The sequence below is a fragment of the Oncorhynchus clarkii genome, chromosome 10 (genome assembly GCF_045791955.1).
Source record: "Oncorhynchus clarkii lewisi isolate Uvic-CL-2024 chromosome 10, UVic_Ocla_1.0, whole genome shotgun sequence".
Lineage (NCBI taxonomy): Eukaryota > Metazoa > Chordata > Actinopteri > Salmoniformes > Salmonidae > Oncorhynchus > Oncorhynchus clarkii.
The window spans coordinates 38953895-38966744 of record NC_092156.1 but is presented as its reverse complement, the minus strand read 5'-3'; the positions used below and the strand labels follow the sequence as shown (position 1 = coordinate 38966744).

The following is a 12850-nucleotide window of genomic DNA, read 5'->3' as shown; positions in this document are numbered from 1 at the left end:
CTGAGGGTTATTGTGCTTCAGCTTTGATCCCCGGAGTGTTTGTTTCTACGTTTGAGTTATTTGTATGTCTCTGATAGTTTTTGAAGTGGATGTTCTGGGGAATGATGGAATGAGTAAACAAGAACCTAGCGAATTCGGTAGATGGCGCCAAAGGCTTAGTTTTTGCTATTCCTATTAGTCAAGCACTAGACCGGGAATGTTACGAATACAGAGAACATCTGCTGTCTTGATAAGTACAGACAACTGTTTCAGTCAACTGAGTACCGTGTAAAGAATGAGTGTATATGAATTTTAGTTTGACTACTAAATGTTATATAAACTCTCCGTGGTTACATTTGTAATCAAACATTGTTTACTTGTGAGGGAACTTGGTAGGCCCATCGTTCAAGGCAGCTGAAGACTTCGTTATTATTTTGCAGCTAACTACTCATCGCACTCAACTATGGAATGAATCACTTTCAGGACCAAATTAGAGCCATTCTGAATTAATACTGTATACAGGAAACCATGCCCGTGTCTGAAGGAAAACTAAATGAATTTGTAATCCACTTTTGTCTAGATTCATCCCAAGTTTGAATTTAACACAGTAAAAAAAATGTACGTGTGTGAAGATGTGTTCTCTGTTTCTTTGGCTTTATTTACATCCTTCGTTTGTATCTTAATTCTGCAACTCATAGTTTTCTTTCATCAGCTTCTATCCAGGTTTTTTTTTTTGGGGGGGGGGGGGGGGGTCATTACTTTTTGTTTCAATTTAGGGTCGTTTCACCACAGATTTGTTACGTTATTTGAGTTGGAACTGAGTTACGTTATTTGAGTTGGAACTGAATTAAAATATTAAGTACATAGGGTTATTATTTTGTCATGAACGGACAGATTTGTGGATTGGATTTTCTCCTTTTTTGTTCTATTCACTATAATTGTCAGTGGTGTACGTTAAAGACTGAGTGACCGTTGTCTTCCCGCGTGCCTTCCCGCGTGCCGTGGGCATTTCATAAGTCCGTTGTTCTGCTGATAGGATAATAGGGAGGGAGTTGGGGAGGATTTCAGAAATCACCTGTGGTGCACATTAATTTTCCAGCAAAGGCCCCATGATAATGCAGCAGCATGCACTCCTTGGTGTCTTTTGATGAGACTAATTAAAGGCACGAGGCATGTAAAAAAAAAAGAAAGCTAATCGGGGGGCAGGACTATGAGGAGCCTCATCCAAGACCCCTATTGATTAATGAAGTCACACTGTCATTCCTCATTATCTTCGCTGCTTATAATAGCACACTCACTCACCCACCAACAGTGGAGTGAGATTGAAGGATTAGCAAAGGTCTCCTCACGTTGCGCTCTATAAATGCTCTCTTTAGTCATGATGCTCAACTCAAGTCAGTTCTATACTTCATGATGTTTTGATTGTGCTGCTGAGTGCAAGGATTCATTTGTATTTTATGTTACATGTCAGTTATCTTTTTATAATATGTAATAGTATTTCTTAAAAGAGTAATGTTAATTTGTGATAGTTGAAACAGAATACAAAGCTTGCCTTTTCATGGAAGAAACTAGTGATCTATTTAGGGTTATGAATGACTCCCAACTTTATTGTTGAATAGTATTTTTCTATATCTATATTTTATTTATATATTAACCAAATTGCTATATTGTTGTAGGCCTACCTTACGTTATCCTGCAAATGATTGTACTGGATATTTCTGTGAAGTTGTGTGGGTGGCTAACCAGCACAGGTGCAATTGATTAGTCAATTATGGGACCTAATGTAGGACACAGGTGTGCTGGGAATTAATAGGAGGGTGGTAAAGGTAAAAACAAAATGTATCATCCAATCACAGGTATTGCTTTTTAACAGTTTAAAATCCTCTGGTAAAAATAACTTTTATATCCCCCCTGTATTTGGCTTGACACATTTCCTCTTTTAAAAATACAGTAATAATATAGCAAGACATCGCAATCACTACCAAATATAATCTTCCTATCTGCTATTTAGGCTCCTCTATTATTTACGTAAAATGGCCTTTCAGGTTAAAGGTTGTTGAATCACTCCTTTTTGATTTTAATAAATAATAACATTAAGAATTGACATGCATGGCATCAAAACCATGGTTGTATCTGGGGAATACTGCAGACCAGGGCAATGTTTTGAAGCAAATGTCATCATTACAATATGGGTTGAATATGTGAAGTCATGATTAGGGATTAGACAGCAGCAGAGCCCCCTAACACAGAACAGCAGAGCCTCCTAACACAGAACAGCAGAGACCCTGACACAGAACAGCAGAGCCTCCTAACACAGAACAGCAGAGCCTCCTAACACAGAACAGCAGAGACCCTGACACAGAACAGCAGAGACCTCTAACACAGAACAGCAGAGACCCTGACACAGAACAGCAGAGACCCTAACACAGAACAGCAGATACCCCAAACACAGAACAGCAGAACCCCCTAACACAGAACAGCAGAGCCTCTGACTGTCACTGAGATCTATGCATCGATCTCTGCTGGAGCTCGCAGTATGACGACAAGGGACTGTGCGACAGCTGCAGCAGACAAGGATGTCCCCAGCTGTCCTCTCACTCAACTTCCCCTCTTCTCTCCTCTCACACTAATTTCTCCTTCTTTCCCTTTAAATCTCCAATAGCTCCATGCGAACAGCATCCACAGGCCTGGTTATCTCTCTGCCGTCCTGCATGCTGAGTGCCATCACTACTGAGGAGCTGTGTGAGAACAAAGTCTTCATGTTGAATGCTTGTCAATGCTATGTTCAATATATCAATGCTCTCAGGACAATGTTTCCTTGTCTCTAGGCTCAGCTTTCTGGGTGGAGGGGTTCACTTTATTGAGCTAGTGTTACATTTCTTAGCTTCTTGTTTTAACCTTACTAGATGGATACAGTCCCCACATTTTTCCTCAATGAAAAATGCATCTAACTTCTGGGAGTTTTTTAAAAGTGTATTTCATGGTGCAAAACAGGAACATATATATGTTTCACATTTCAATAGGGAATCGAGTCATAGATGTTTTGATGTGCGAAAGTATCAAATTGAAATGTTCAAAGCATGTAACAGATGTAGGATAGAAAAATGTAACCGTCCTTTAAATACTTTATGCGTTCATTCATCGAACACAGATGCTATTGTGACTGCAGGAGCACTCACAGAAGTGTCCATGCCGTAGAGCGATATAATAATGTTTCCTCACTGTTGTTAAGGGTGTTCCCATGGATTTTTACGTATTGTCTCTAACCTTGATCACTAAAAGACCAATATTTTCCCTTTACTTTTCAGCACTGAACAAACCTTTGACTGTGTATTGTTAATTACTAGGTAGCGATTGATTACATTAATATGTAGAGAGGGTTTATCACATATCATCATGACTGGTGAAACGCATCTCAGCTGTTAGGCTGGAAAGCAGCATTGCCCATGTTGTTTTGAAGGCTGAATTGCATCTCAGACATGCTCACTTAACACTAGTGGCTGCTCAGATTAAAGGGAATGCTCCACCACTCCATAAACCTTGGCTTGGAGTGTTTGCCTTTCATTGAATACAACAGCTGTCACAATTACTGGGATATATCCACATTGTGATGTTTACTTGCCTTGTGTAAAGTACTTTGATGTATTTGGCTGTTTAGAGCTCAGCTTAACCGTGTGCGTGCCTGCTAGAGAAACACAGAGAAGAGAATACGATAAACAGTATAAATTGACTCATTTACCAGAGCAAGCATCAACATTTAGTTGTTGTAATATTGATCAATTCAAGTGGCTTTTTCCTCTTTGAGTGGTGGTTCATACAAAAATAATCAATTGCAGTGCCTTCAGAAAGTATTCACAACCCTTGACTTTTTTCACATTTTGTTGTTACAAAGTGTAATTAAAATGGATTTAATTGCCATTTTTTGTCAACAATCTACATTTGTAACATTTGTACAAAAAAAATAAACAAATATATCTTGATTAGATAAGTATTCAACCCCCTGAGTCAATGTTAGAATCACCTTTGGCGATTACAGCTGTGAGTCTTTCTGGGTAAGTCTTTAAGAGCTTTCCACACTTGGATTGTGCAACATTTGGTTGTTGATCATTGCTAGACAACTGCAACATCACTGTCTTCTTGGTAAGCAACTCCAGTATATATTTGGCCTTGTGTTTTAGATAATTGTCTTGCTGAAAGGTGAATTTATCTCAGTGTCTTAGCCCCATTCAATTTTTTTTACCCTGAAAAACTCCCCAGTCCTTAACGGTTATAAGCATGCCAAAAACATGATGCAGCCTCCACTATACTGGAAAATATGGAGAGTGGTAGTCAGTAATGTGTTTTGTATTGGATTTGCCCTAAACATAACACTTTATATTCAGGACAAAAAGGGAATTGCTTTGCCACATTCTTTGCAGTATTACTTTAGTGCCTTGTTGGAAACAGGATGCAAGTTTTTATTCTGTACAGGCTTCCTTATCACTGTCAATTAGGTTAGTATTGTGGAGCAACTACAACATTGTTGAGCCATCTTTAGTTTTCTATCACAGCCATGTTATGGGGTATTGTGTGTAGACCAGTGACCAAAAAAATCTCAATGGAATCCATTTTAAATTCAGGCAGTAACACAACAACATGTGGGAAGAGTCAAGGGGTGTGAATACTTCCGAAAGGCACTGTACATGTGAAAATAAATTCTACCTACCAATGTTGAACCTCCTCTATGTTTGGGTTCTGTCTAGGAATAAGAGCAGCTTCAACATGGGTTAGAATAGCTTCATATAAAATAATGTTAATTGTAAAAAATTAAAAAAAGTTGACCTGTGTGACTTGTGACCGACACTGAAAATAGCTCTCATAGACAAGACAGTTCAAAGTCAGCAATGACATCACTTTGCAACCGGTTCTAAGTGCCTTACAAGGGTTCTACTGAAGAAAAAAAACGACTCATTCCAGGAACTGAGTGTGTGTGACATGCCTTAAAAGTGTTCTTCTTCTTCTAAAAAAAAGATAAATTATTGTGTGTGTGCGTGCGTCTTCCTCCCTTCGTCTCAGGCCGCAGTAAGGAAATAAACAGCAATCACTGTACCATGACTTGAAATCCACTGAGCATCCAGCTTTAATTGAGCTCTCACTTGTGTTCAGATTTAATGGAAAACAAGGCCCGCTTCCCCCAGTTACTGAGTAATGAACATGCATATTCAGAGGTTACAATTAAATCCACCTCTTTTTTTTCTCTCCTTTTTCATCTTCAGGTGGACTGCGTTTCTTGTACTGTAGTGTTTCAAAATTCAACATGGAATAAAATGCTAAAATCTTTTCCTATTAAAATAGTGTCTTATTATAAGTGATTATAGGGGATGTGAGGTAACACATTTCTGAAACAATTCTGAACACCATTTGAACAAAATATCCCCTTTCTATGCATAGCTCTGCAGTGTACCTGTGGTTATTAGAAACATAGCCCTATTCTATATAGTATAGTACAACACATATTGCAGGCTAATACTGTGGTACCATAGACCTACTTTAACCTGTCTCTGCAAGAGTTAAATATTAACAATCTACTGTACACGTTCATACAAACATGCATAAAATATTAATGCATTTATTTAGGTTAAATAATGATAATATTGGTAATTTAAAGGCGCAAACAATTAGTTACAATATATATCAATTGTATAGTTTAACATCTGTAATAGCCAATATGCTCATTTTGACAGCCTGTTCATTTTGACAGCCTGTTCACCCCGCTACCATCTACGCTGAGACAGTATAGGTGCATCAAAGCTGGGACTGAGAGACTTTTAAACAGATTCTATCTCCAGGCCATCAGACTGTTAAACAGTCAACACTAGCCGGCCTCCGCCCAGTACCCTGCCCGGAACTTAGTCACTGTTACTAGCCGGCTACCACCCGGTACTCTACCCTGCACCTTAGAGACTGATTTGTCCTATGTACATAGTCATTGAATACTGGACACTTTAATAATGTTTGCATGCTGTTTTTCCCACTTTATTTATATGTAAATACTGTACTGTGTAAAGCTGCTGTACACACCTTTTCTATTCATATATTGTCCATATACTCTATCTATATTTGTGTGTGTGTGTGTGTGTGTGTGTGTGTGTGTGTGTGTGTGTGTGATTTCTTATGGAATCTGACATAGCTTGTTCTGATATGTCTTAATTATTTTACTATTTGGCTTAAGTGCGTATTGATAGGTATCATTACTGTTGGAGCTAGAAACACAAGCATTTCGCTGCACCTGCGATTATCTGTGTCCACGACCAAGAAACTTTGAATTTAATTGATTTTTTGCAAATATCATTCATCGTTTCTCGAATTGCATGTGCGCCCTGGAAGGAAATTATGCATTGAATAAAATGTTGCCATTAGGGAATGTAAAAAAAATGTATATCGACATTGTAACTAATCAATTGTTACATTGTCATAGGAAGGTTATGACCAATATGGGGAGTTGTTTTCTGAATTATATAGGCGGGTTTAGTGTATTGACGTCAATTGGATTGGTTAGGTGACGAGCCCTCGCCCCGCCCAGTGTGGGGTAAGGGAGGGTAATGCAGAGAGAGGGAGGGAGCTAGGCTGAGTTGATCCCACGTGTGACGATTCCATTCCCGGCTCAGTAATATTCTCATAGCGGGCTTTGCATAGCTTTTCCCTTGTCTGTGTGTGTGTGTCTGTTACTGTAGTTACTGCCTATAGTTTGGTTAGCTATGGAAGGAGACGGGAGTCAAGCCACATCTGGAAGCCCAAATGATTCACAACATGACCCGGGGTAAGATTATAACCTTTTCGATTTTTATTTATTTATTGGATTTTTCATGTGAGAATATCTGGCAGAGGATTTAGCGCTGTGCCGTGCTGGATTCAGTTTACAGTGCGCACATAACCATTGGTCTTTCTTTCCGGATGCAGTTGGTGATAGCTACGAAGCTTCTGCTTTGCTTTGGCAGATTACAGTAGCAAGTGTAGCCTCCCCCTTTTAACAAAATACATTATTGCTATCGAGCGAATGTTTTTTTTTTTTGCTTCTCCCTATTTAAGATCGCTTTTATAAGTAGTTAGTCTTCAAAATGGCCGATCTAACATCTGGACTCACTTCTGCTATGTTTTCTTCTTACAGTAAAATGTTTATCGGTGGCCTCAGCTGGCAAACCTCACCAGGTGAGACAATTATTCCCTTACATGTCCCATGTTTCATGTTGTTTTGTTGCAATGGTCGATTGTGCTTGCACGCGTTCTCTGTGTGTGCGTGTGTGCAGTATACTATATGGATATGTGTGTGCGTGCAAGGTTGTTTGTTATTTCCAATCATCTGAAGTCCTCTATTCGACCCCTATGTGCATTGCAGGGCGTGTTTGAATCACACTGACAACAGTATGACGACCATTTGTACTTGACTAATTACCCAATATATTTCCTCTATTCACAGACAGCCTTAGAGACTATTTTAGCAAATTCGGAGAAATAAGAGAATGTATGGTGATGAGAGACCCCACGACAAAACGTTCCAGGTAAAATAAAATATTTGTACTTTTGCTTTCCAGTAGGTGAAATTATATCCAACACTTGTGTACATGACACATTTTAACCCGGGCTGTTTGTCCCGCGTTGTGTTTCACAGAGATAGCTGCAGCTGTATTGCTCGCAGTAAACTGCGGGCGAATGCAATTTGACATTGACTTTGGGAATTGGGACTGCAATAACGTCATATAACTTAAATATCAGTGCCCGCAATTACTATAGTAATCTATAATTCAGGATAGTCGTATCCCTATCATCTGAATTAATACTGGTTCATTAGGATAGTGTAAATACATGTGTGTGCAGTTCTATTTTTTGAAAGCTAAGGAAATCCCTGATACATGTTAAATGCGTTGAGAGAAACAGCTGAGTTTATATTCAATGTTCTCATTTGCATAAATAATGTGTAATCTAATTGATGTTTCTTTGTTTTGCAGAGGATTTGGGTTCGTTACGTTTGCAGATGCTGCCAGTGTAGATAAAGTCTTAGCTCAACCACACCACGAATTAGACTCAAAGACGGTATGTTTGTGTTTTGATGTCATTTGCAATGATATTTTACTGTCTGTGTTGCACATTTTAAATGTTCATCATTGCCTTCATTTCACATGCATGCTTGAGTTGTAATAATACTGTAATATAAGTTCCACATAGAGAAATAATACCACATTGAAACCAACAACAACTGCAGGTGTGGCAGGTGGCATCTCAGACTACTCAGAATGCCATGTACCGGTCACTGGGTTGGTCCTCTTGGTAAAGATCTCTTTGGTAAAGCCATACATTTGATCAAAGCTGTAGATGTGGAATACGCCCATGATAACACCGTTGCCTCCTCCATGCAAACTCTTGCAGTAAAACACTACTCAGAGGTGAATCTCATATCTGCTCAAATTCCCTTTTCTGAACGAATTAAGCTCTCATGCCCCTTTTCCCCATTACCATTATGGCTCCACATGTGCACATATCCGATGTCACTCAAATGGGCTGTCTATCACAGACCTCCCACCTCCATGCATATGACCTTTCAGATCATAAATGTCACTCTAGTCAGTTTGATGTATATCACATCATTGGAAGTGGAAAGTTACACATGTGATTGTATTAAATAATTGTTGATGTCCAAAGGGTCCATTAATCCTGTAAATCTCAACAAATATTTGGTATTTCTTTATGTCAGTGGATGCTTCTTATACATAAGTGTATTTGAAATATTAGAACTGTTTCTTCTAAGTTTAAGGCACAGTACATTGTCAAATCTGTAAAAGGCCAACACCTTCCCAATGACCAAAACCTATTTTCTGTCTTCTTATAACATCAACAAACCTGGTGCTTCTCCCATCAGTTTATCTCATGTACTTTTCCACCAGACCAAGGCATCCACACACACACACACACACACAACACACAACACACAACACATACACACACACGGCATCCCCATCCCAAGCCTTGAACTATATTGTTGTGCTTCCCTTTTGAAATGTGGCAGTAGATGAATAATTAAGCATGTCAGTAATCTGTGTAGCGGTGAATTAGACAGCGTTCAGATGAAATCATATTTGTCTGAGATATCTGCTCAGTGGGTGGTGATATCCAGTCATGCTCACACAGCTCTGGAAATGGAATAGTCCAAACCGAGAAATAAACGCTTTGTTTGCAGCCTTCTGTGAAAGCCAAGTTCAGAGGGGAGTGTCTTTCAGATATATTTGGAAAGACAAACCTATTGTACTTCAGCAAGCAGTGTACAATTACAGTGGAGCCTGGCTGAAAGCAGTGCTAGAACTTGTTGTAAGGCTGTCCTGACCTGACTGGGAAGTCAGTGGAGGGTGCTTGTAAAAGCTTTCCGGTTTTATCTCGATACTTGAAAGTGAAAGAGGAGCGTGTTCATGTTTTGCATGTCATAAAAGGAAACTAGCACCTGTAAGCTGTTGCAGATAATATTGGGATGTACAATGCAGATAGTGGGGAGCAAGCCACAGAGTGCTTCATTTAACGTGTGATTATTTGATACACACACTATGACAGATTGTTATCACTTAGAGCACTGTGATATATTAGAATATATGGCATACATGTAGGAATTAAATCATTGATAAATAGCCGACACACATGCAGTATTAATACTGCCGATTAGCATGTGTTCTATATGTACAGTACAAGTCAAAAGTTTGGACACATCTACTCATTCAAGGGTTTTTCTTTATTTACTAGTGAAGACATCAAAACTATGAAGTAACACATATGGAATCATGTAGTAACCAAAACAGTGTTAAACAAATGAAAATATATTTTAGATTTCAGATTCTTCAAAGTAGCCACCCTTTGCCTTGTTGACAGCTTTGCACACTCTTGGCATTCTCTCAACTCGCTTCATGAGGTAGTCACCTGGAATGCATTTCAATTAACAGGTGTGCCTTGTTAAAAGTGAATTTGTGGAATTTCTTTCCTTCTTAATGTGTTTGAGCCAATCAGTTGTGTTGTGACAAGGTAGGGGTGGTATACAGAATATAGCCCTATTTGGTAAAAGACCAAGTCCATATTATGGCAAGAACAGCTCAAAAAAGCAAAGAGAAACAACAGTACATCATTACTGCATGAATCAGGCCTTCATGGTTGAATTACTGCAAAGAAACCACCACTACAGGACACCAATAATAAGAAGAGACTTCCTTGGGCCAAGAAACACGAGCAATGGACATTAGACCGGTTGAAATCTGTTCTTTGTTCTAATGAGTCCAAATTTGAGCTTTTTGCTTCCAACCGCCGTGTCTTTGTGAGACGCAGAGTAGGTGAATGGATGATCTCCCCATGTGTGGCTCCCACCTTGAAGTATGGAGGAGGAGATGTGGCGGTGCTTTCCCGGTGACACTATCTGTGATTTATTTAGAATTCAAGGCACACTTAACCAGCATGGCTACCACAGTATTCTGCAGCGATACGCCATCCCATCTGGTTTGCGCATAGTGGGACTATCATTAGTTTTTCAACAGGACAATGACCCAACACACCTCCAGGCTGTGTAAGGGCTATTTGACCAAGAAGGAGAGTGATGGATTGCTGCATCAGATGACCTGGCCTCCACAATCACCTGACCTCAACACAATTGAGATGGTTTGGGATGAGTTAGACTGCAGAGTAAAGGAAAAGCAGCCAACAAGTGCTAAGCATATGTGGGAACTCCTTCAAGACTGTTTGAAAAGCATTCCAGGTGAAGCTGGTTGAGAGAATGCCAAGCTGTCATCAAGGCAAAGGGTGGCTACTTTGAATAATCTAAAATCTATTTTGATTTGTTTAACACTGTTTTGGTTACTACATGATTCCATATGTGTTATTTCATAGTTTTGATGTCCTCACTATTATTCTACAATGTAGGAAATAGTAAAAAAGTTGAATGGGTAGGTGTGTCCAAACTTTTGACTGGTACTGTATGTCTGAAAATGGTACGTACAGTATACTGTAAATATACAGTACTTTTGATCCATATAAATTAGGGAGGAAAGAACTCTTTATTTGTGATAATGTATATGCTTTAGTAACCTTGATTGAATAACACTAGTTTTGCCCCTCGTGGTGTAGATAGTATGCAGGTGGTACAACAGTTGGTTATCGACAAAGCCCTCATACCAAAGACATTATTTCCTCTGTAGAGATGAGAAGTCTCTTTGCTTGGTGTGTCCTGTATCTGTATTTGTTTCATCCACATTTCTTACTATAACCGAACAACTAATACGACTCAAAGATAAACAATTCTGCCTGACAAACTAACCATAGTTATTAACAATTGAGTTGCCTGTAGTTACATTGTAAGTAGGCATATTGTCCAATAAAACACTGGTATTAGTTCCGTTGAATTTATTGTTTGGATTACATAATGTAAAGTATAAATAAAGCTCTCGCCTTAATAAAGCCATTTGGTTTCCATTTTGTCTGTACAGTGTGTAATGAATAAGACTTAATTTGAGTGAAGTAAGCTATAATTGAAATTGCAGGTTATAGCTTGATATATTTTATGGAGAACATTTTTGAAACATACAATCACGTTGTAATGTTTTATTTGTTTATCTTCTTCCAGAACATTACACATTTATTCATTACTGTTAGTTCAATTTCCCTTGCACTAAGGTGTGTTGTGTTAATAAAATTGACAGACGGCATCTTGATAAGCAAGCGAGAATACCCCTTGAAAATCATTCGGATTAAGATTCTAAAAGCGCAATGGTTTAGCAGTTGAAGAGATGGATGATGTCATGTTCTTTGTATGAGCTGAGTTATTGAAGGACCTAAAGTGTGGACCTATTAATACTAAGCAATACTGAGATCAACATTTGATACTTCCTGATGTGCCACTGAGGTTAAATAGGGCACTTTGCCGGCATGCAAAGGAAGCAACTGTTGTTTCATTACATAGACCATCGGTCTTTCTGCAGAAGCGCACATGTAGGATGTACAGTTCCTAGTGAAAGTCTACACACCCCTTGCACAGTCTTCACATGTTACTGCCTTAAAATTCAAAAGGGATTAAAAGTTATAGAACAAAATATATATATGTATATATATGTCTTGATTGCCTATGTCTTCACATCCCAGAGGTAATATCTGATTGAAGCACCTTTGGCAGCCATTACAGCTGTGTATCATTTTGAATAAGATTCTACCAACTTTGCACAGCTATTAGGGTAACATGTATATTGTTTTTGTTAAAATTGCTTAAGCTCAGTACATTTGGTTGGGAATCATTGATGGGCAGTAATATTCAAACATTGTCTCAGATATTCAAGCAAATTTAAGGCAGAAGTGAGACTGGACCACTCAGGAACACTCAACCCCTCTTGTAAAACAATTCTGGTGTGTCTTTGCCATAAACATTTGTGTAAATGTCTCTATCCCAGGGTTACATTTTCAGAAGACTGAGGCGGGTTTTCCTTTACCTTTTTACCTAGGCTTTGCTTTTTCCATAATGATTTTGATCCTAACAAACTCCCCAATCCCTGCAGATGACAAGCATACCCGTAACATGATTCTGCCACCACAATACAATCAATACATCCTAATTTTGTATTTATTACTAATTTGGAAAATGCTCTAGAATTTTTTTATTTCACTTACAAATTGTGGAATAGGTTGTGTAGATCAATAAGAAACAACATCAAATGTTATCCCTTTTTAGATGTAATTTTAAGGCTCCAAAATGTGAAGATTGTGCAAGGGTTGTGTAGACTGTATGTGTTACACTGTATGCACTAACTACAGTGTTGAAGAGTGCCATGCAGTCTCGTACCAGGTCTATCTTGCAAAAGAGATTTGATCTTAGTGAGACTAG

The 12850-nt window shown here is 38.7% G+C and overlaps 1 protein-coding gene across 21 annotated transcripts in view; it reads left to right on the top strand.

The window, feature by feature from the left end:
• The first annotated feature begins 6576 nt into the window (after window positions 1–6576).
• Window positions 6577–12850, top strand: part of LOC139418453 (RNA-binding protein Musashi homolog 2-like) — a 337230-nt gene continuing 330956 nt past the window's right edge. For 18 of the 21 annotated variants that reach the window (XM_071167904.1, XM_071167902.1, XM_071167903.1 and 15 more), the window contains exons 1-4: window positions 6633–6778; window positions 7127–7167; window positions 7436–7517; window positions 7965–8049. In XM_071167904.1, the coding sequence (XP_071024005.1) occupies window positions 6717–6778; window positions 7127–7167; window positions 7436–7517; window positions 7965–8049 (270 nt within the window). In that variant the 5' untranslated portion in view covers window positions 6633–6716. Of the gene's footprint in view, window positions 6779–7126; window positions 7168–7435; window positions 7518–7964; window positions 8050–12850 lie in introns of all 21 variants that reach the window. The other 3 variants (XM_071167895.1, XM_071167893.1, XM_071167896.1) reach the window with 3 other exon arrangements.